Below are 6145 nucleotides of genomic sequence, written 5' to 3'. Positions count from 1 at the left end.
CCTACATCCAGTCTGAACCTCTCTTGTTTCAACTTATGCCCATTGCCTGCCATCATCCCACCACGTACCTCTGTGGAAAGCCTGGCTCCATTTTTGTGATAACCTTCTCCCTCCAACAGCTTCAGTCCCCCCAGAGCTTTCTCATCTCTGGGCTGAACAAGCACTGGTCCCTCGGCTTCTCCCTGCAGAACAAGTGCTCCAGCCCTGAGCATCCCTGGGGGCCCTCCACTGAACTCATTCCAGTATATTGATCTCTGTCTTCTGCTGAAGCCCCAAAAATGGATGTTGTATCTACATGTGGTCTAATGAGTGCTAAGCAGAGGGGAGTAATCACTTCCTCAGTGTGCTGCCTTTGCTGCTGTTCATACAGCCCAGGATGCTGTTGGCCCTCGCTGCTGACGGCACACCGCTGGCTCATGTGCAGCTTAAGCCAGGTCTTTTTCTGCACAGCTGCTTCTTAGCCAGTCAGTCCTCAGCACGTTTTGTTGCCAGGGGCTATCTTCTTGCACCAAGTATATGATAAGATACATATTTTTAATATCATATGCTATATTTTATATTATGGTTAAGTTCAACATAGTATGAGACAGTATAATCTGTAAAACGGGAGTCATTTTAGAAGCCTATATATTTTTTACCTGTCAACGTGTTAATGATTTTCATTTTTCAAAGAACATACTTTGAATATCCTATAAAGTTAAACTATCAAGTGGAATTCTGCATGGAATGTACTCCAGAAATGGAAGTTTTCATGTATTGCCACTTGATAAAAGGATTCATATAGTCTACAATTATTTTATGGCTTAACCAATATTAACTCATACAAGTTACAACATTTTCAGCAACATGACAGGTTTTTGGTTTTTCTACTTGGAAATGATTCTATAATTATTTTAATCATACCAGCAGAAAGGAAAAAATTCCCTACCGATTTTTTCATAAGTGTTACTCCTAGGTATTGTTTGCCGTCCAAATTGCTTCCCCTTCCATGGACATAGTTCTTCTTTTATACCAGAGCTGGAAATCTCAGAGTTTGGAGGAAAACACTAACAAGGGGAAGCCTAGTAGCGGCCTCTTCAGTAAAGTGTTGATATGCCAGTGTCTAAAAGCCTGTTTTAAGGTCTATGTTTATGATGGCAGATCCCCCCAAAAGAGCTTGGTTTGGCTCCAAGCCAGAAGATTTAGCAAAACACAGCTCTACATATTATCCCATCAAAAATAAGGTATCCAATTTATTAAGAATAACTGATTCCAGACACTTCTGGAGTAAACAACACTTCTCGAGTTTAACCAGTAGCCTGTTAAACATCTTGTGGGGAGAGCTGCATTCCAAATGCTGAAAGTGCTATACGTCTTTTGCATACCAGGAGGGGTTTGAGTTCAGTACAGTGGATGAAAGTGGAGGCATCTTTCTAGTGAAGGGGGTTGCTCACAGCCACAGGAGCTACAAGACAAGTCTTTAGCTTAAAGAGACAGAACTACAATATATACTTACAAGAATATAGAAAAACTGATGTATACCAAATACATTATGGCTAGATTTTTGTGTTTCACCCAGGAAGCCAGAGAGGGGTTAGGATTCCACCCTTTTATTTAGAAGAAGAATATCTTCAGTTTCTTCTTTAGAAGAAGAAACTGAAGATAGAAAACGTTTCCATTTTGTACCCAAAACACAGCAAGTTTGGAAACAGAGATTTTTTTCTATTAATCTTTTCCACCGCATTTCCACCTATTTTTCAGAAGTGGTGAGGAACAAGAAGCTGAGCTGCTGCATTTCTATTTGCAAGCCTAGCATCTCAAAGCCACTAGTCAGATCAGGTTGCAAGTGTGTGAAAAGGAGTTCGGCATCCCTCGTCCCTAGCCACTGTGTTCTGTTTAAAGTTTCAATTAAGAAGCTGAGATGGGAGCATTACTGTCAGGAGGGCAGAGCTCCTGGCTAGAATAGTGCCACAGTTCTTAATGACATTTTCAGGCAATATATTTTTTGATGATTTTTTTTTTAGGTTTTTGAGTTTGCTCTTCCTTCTCCTACTTGATAATGATTACATCTGTTACATAAACATGACTAAATTCTTGTGTGGCTTGTGTGAGAACTTCCTGTAATAATGAAATAATGGTCCATCTGTCTTAGCAGAATATAGCTTTAGATGCACAATCATTATTGCAAGAATTTAAACATCCTTTCCTTATTTCAGTTTTTCAAAGCACTGAACGGCATGAATACACAAATCAGTTTTCAGATATGTAATGCTTATCTATTGCTTCAGATGGGAAGAGGATACAGAGACAGCTTCCTTCAGGTTTTGTATAAACAGCAGGATGCCTGGCTCAAATTTCCAAATAAGGCTAAGGACATTATATGCCTGGCTCCGCCTGGATTTCAGAAGCTAGCTCTCTTAGGGTGCTTGGGCATTTCCCCTTTGAAATGACTTAGATTGTTCAGTTTCAGTTAAAGCAGTATATTCCTCCCCATTGCTGAATTGCTTGTCTTGTAGAAAGGTTTCCTTTGTGCTTTGTTGTTTCTTCCACAAAGATAAATCAAACCTGTGCACGCATGGGAAGACTCTTATTTAGGGACTTTTCCTTCTCTGTAGCTTATCTTTCTCTGAAGGCAGCGAGGGATGTGAAAGGGTAATAAAGTTATGAATCTTGCAAAAGGTGTAAAGAGGTGCAAAAGGACTGATCAAAGATATGGAACAGATTCCCTTGCAGAAGAACTCAGTACACTAGGATGCTTCAATCTAGACAGGAGGTGACTATGCACAAATATGATCCGTTGAGATCAGAAGTGGCGGGGAGAGCGGGGGGGGGGGGGCCTGCTCTCTGCCTATTCCTGCACAGGAATGCAGTGCGTTCCCTGCCCGGGAACTGAAGCATCAAATGAAGCCTGTAGAGCCAGATTCAAAACAAGCGAAAGGAAGTGGTGGTTCATGCGACAGGTATTAGATGTCTGGAACTTGTTGCCAAAGGAAGTAGTCAGGGTTAAAAGTTTACATGGTTTTAAGAGGAAACTGGACAAATTCACAAAGAGAAGTCCAGTGAAGATTAATAAATGAACAAAAACTTCATGCAGATCAGGAAGTCCCTGAGCTGAAAACATTTGGAAGCTGAAAGTTATTAGGAGAGAGCATTGTGTATGCATGCCCCGGTCCTACTCTTCCTTCCACATCTGCTTAAAGGCAGTGTTGATGAGAAGAGGGCTCAGCTAGATGGACCTTTGGCCTGAGCCAGTTTTCCTGACGAGTTGGGGTTTTTTCCCCCCAACTGCTGGCAAAAAGTAGTTTTATGGAGCCAGTGCCTATAAATACCAGAGGTGTAGGCAGTGGTTTCCAACTATAGTAGACGATGCAGGGTAACACACATGGCACATTCTCAGTAGCTGAGCACTGTAGTACCATGAGTGAGGCATCTCTCAGGGAAGCAGCGAAATAGCAGCTAAAATCCACCACATGGCTAAGGTACATCCACTAGCATGACTGGCAGGAGCTAACCTCCCCCAGAGGCAGTCTCTCCTCATGCTGCAGAGCCGTTATTACTGTGTGTAAGTCCTGGTCTGGAGAGAAAATAATACCACCCAATGCATTGCTCTTGAATGGTCACTTGACACCTCTTGTATAACAGCTTTTACACAAAGTCCTCTTCCAGAACATTTCTGGTAGAGTTACACATTGCAGCAGAGGGTATTGCCTGGCTAGAAAAAGAGGAAAGCTAAACCGGGTTTTGAAATGAGAAGCAAAGAACTGGAGAGATCTGGAAATCTGCTCAAGGTGACGAGGCTTGGGAGAAGAAAGCAGTACAGTTTTTCCTGGTGGGGAAACCGAGACAGTCCATTGTAGTTAAAGGGAGGGAGCGAGAATCCATTTAAAATAAGGTATGGTGTGCTAAATATGTGGCATGTAAAATAGCTACAGAGACAAAGTTGTACAATTCCATGCTACTGGCTCAAGAATAAAATAATATCTTTAACCTGAACATCTAGGCCACTGGAGAAATTCTGCTTTTAAATTGTTGCAGGAGACGTGTGTTTTCTCTTAATCACAGAGGGCTGTTTTCGAACCTTGGCTGTAATAATTTACTACTGAAGATGCTAACACTCTAGGATCTATGGAAAAAATAAGTAAATATAAAAATCATCTAGTATTCAAATGGATCTACCTATGTATCAGTTGTGATCATATATTGAGGGCTTCTTCAAAGGCATGTCATTGTATTGTGTTTCTTTTAATTTGTCATCATTAAAGAAGCCTATATAAGCTGGTGAAAGAATCCTGGAAAGAGAATTCCCACATGTTATCACATTGAGAGGGAGAGATTTACTAGCTATTTAACTGTTCCCTTATTGCAAAAAGACAATGTTAACCTAATTAAGCAACAGAAATAAAAAAGATGCTTATTTTTGCTTAAGGGGTTTTCATCAGTTAATAAATTATAGTATCTTTTACTTTGCAGGATGCTTTTGATTGAAGATCTCAGACGATGTCAAAATAGTTCCTTCTTTAGGCTCATAATTTTAATCAGATGAATGGTACACATTTTCCAGATCTAGTACTACACAGCATTAGTGAGTGGAAGGTTTTGTGTGTTTATAGCTATTCTCTTCCCTTTAGTGCTACAACATTTCTTACAATTACAGACATTTTCTTTAGGAATTTTTTTAAGATATTTTGTGTTCAGAGGTTAAAGGAACTGATAAGGTGGATCTGATGTAGCTTTTTATAATTGAGGCCCTTAAAGAATAGTCTTGTCTGTGTTCAGGTGAGTTTCTGTTGAGAACTTATTACAAAATTCCATAAAATATATTTTATTGTGATTTTACATGATTGGATTGTCATAAATTAGAATTTATCTTTCCCTCCGTAGCAATTGGGCTCACAGGCGTTCTCTGAGGCTTCTTGAAAGAAGCTGTAAATGCTCTGTGTAGAAATTAAAGACAACAATAAAAATAGGTTTCAATCAGAGAATAATCTGTGAAGATAAAGCTGAAGAGAGTGCATTTTAATATGAGATTAAAAATGGACAAACTGTTGCATTATACAAAGTTGAGTTGTTACCAAAAGATATCTGTAACAAATAATGATCAAAAGTTGTGTTGCCAGAATTCAGATTGCCTTTTTTTTTTCTTTTACTTTCTAAAGCTGGTAAAGTCATTATATTTCAATAGGCAGATTCTGACCTGAACTAATGACCAGATTTTGGTGCAGCAACTTTGAATTTATCTTGTTATAGAGATCAGAATCTGTTCCCAAGAGTCTAACAAAATTAAATACAGCAATGAAATTGACACCAGTAAAAAGTGGGAAAAAATGTTACCTACTGTAATTCCTATAACTGGGCAATATCTTGCTGTGCTATTACTAATCATGCTCCTAGTTGAAGACAGTATATTCTCATGGCTGTGCTGTTAAATTGAAAAAACAGTGTTACTCCAAAATTCAAGACCTCTGAGAAGGGAACAAATCTGTTAGAATCATTGTATGTCATTACCATTCGCATTTTTTCTCTTTGCAGTTTGCTGTTCCACAAGACACTCCTGAACTTGCTGCTTTTTTATATAATTCCACAATTTCTCATTACATCAGGAGAAGGGATGTCACAGTGGCAGAACCTCACAGGAAAAACTCTGCAAAAATATTGGTGAGCTATCTAAAAACTATAAACTGGGACTATGCATGCAATATATCAAGGTGGCTGTTGGTTTGACTGCAGTTTATTTACAGACTTTAAATACTGTTCTAAGTGATTTTTAACCTTTCGGTTTAAAATATTGCTTATTACCTATCACCATGCCACAGGTTAGCGGTTTCATTTGGCAGATTTTTACATTAAAAATCATGCATGCCAAATTCCTGGCTGTCTTACTCCGGGTTGTTTGCAGACAAACCTCTGTGGCCATGCAATGGCACACTTATCACAGGGAATTTCAGCACAGATTTAGAGAATGGACCCCTCTTCCACAAATTAAATTTCAGATTCTGACTTTTGAAATGTAGGTCTCTTCTTGTTAACTTGTCTCCTAGCATTCTGGCTCTTTCATAAAGAGTAGTTCACACTTAAAATTAACATTTTCATGTAAAGTAACAGTTCTGACATACAAATACTTTGGAGCATATTTGTTCCCATCAGTAAGTACTTATATACATGGAAA

The 6145-nt window shown here is 39.1% G+C and overlaps 1 protein-coding gene across 1 annotated transcript in view; it reads left to right on the top strand.

Moving 5' to 3' along the window:
- The window catches only part of ITGA8 (integrin, alpha 8), a 122335-nt gene that overhangs the window by 87787 nt on the left and 28403 nt on the right, over nt 1-6145 (top strand). The window contains exon 26 of the mRNA XM_009330599.1: nt 5509-5634. Coding sequence (XP_009328874.1) covers nt 5509-5634 — 126 coding nt within the window. The remainder of the gene's footprint in view (nt 1-5508; nt 5635-6145) is intronic.

Source organism: Pygoscelis adeliae, unplaced genomic scaffold (genome assembly GCF_000699105.1).
Source record: "Pygoscelis adeliae isolate BGI_AS28 unplaced genomic scaffold, ASM69910v1 Scaffold27, whole genome shotgun sequence".
Classification (NCBI taxonomy): Eukaryota; Metazoa; Chordata; class Aves; order Sphenisciformes; family Spheniscidae; genus Pygoscelis; species Pygoscelis adeliae.
This window is presented reverse-complemented; position numbering and strand designations above follow the sequence as displayed.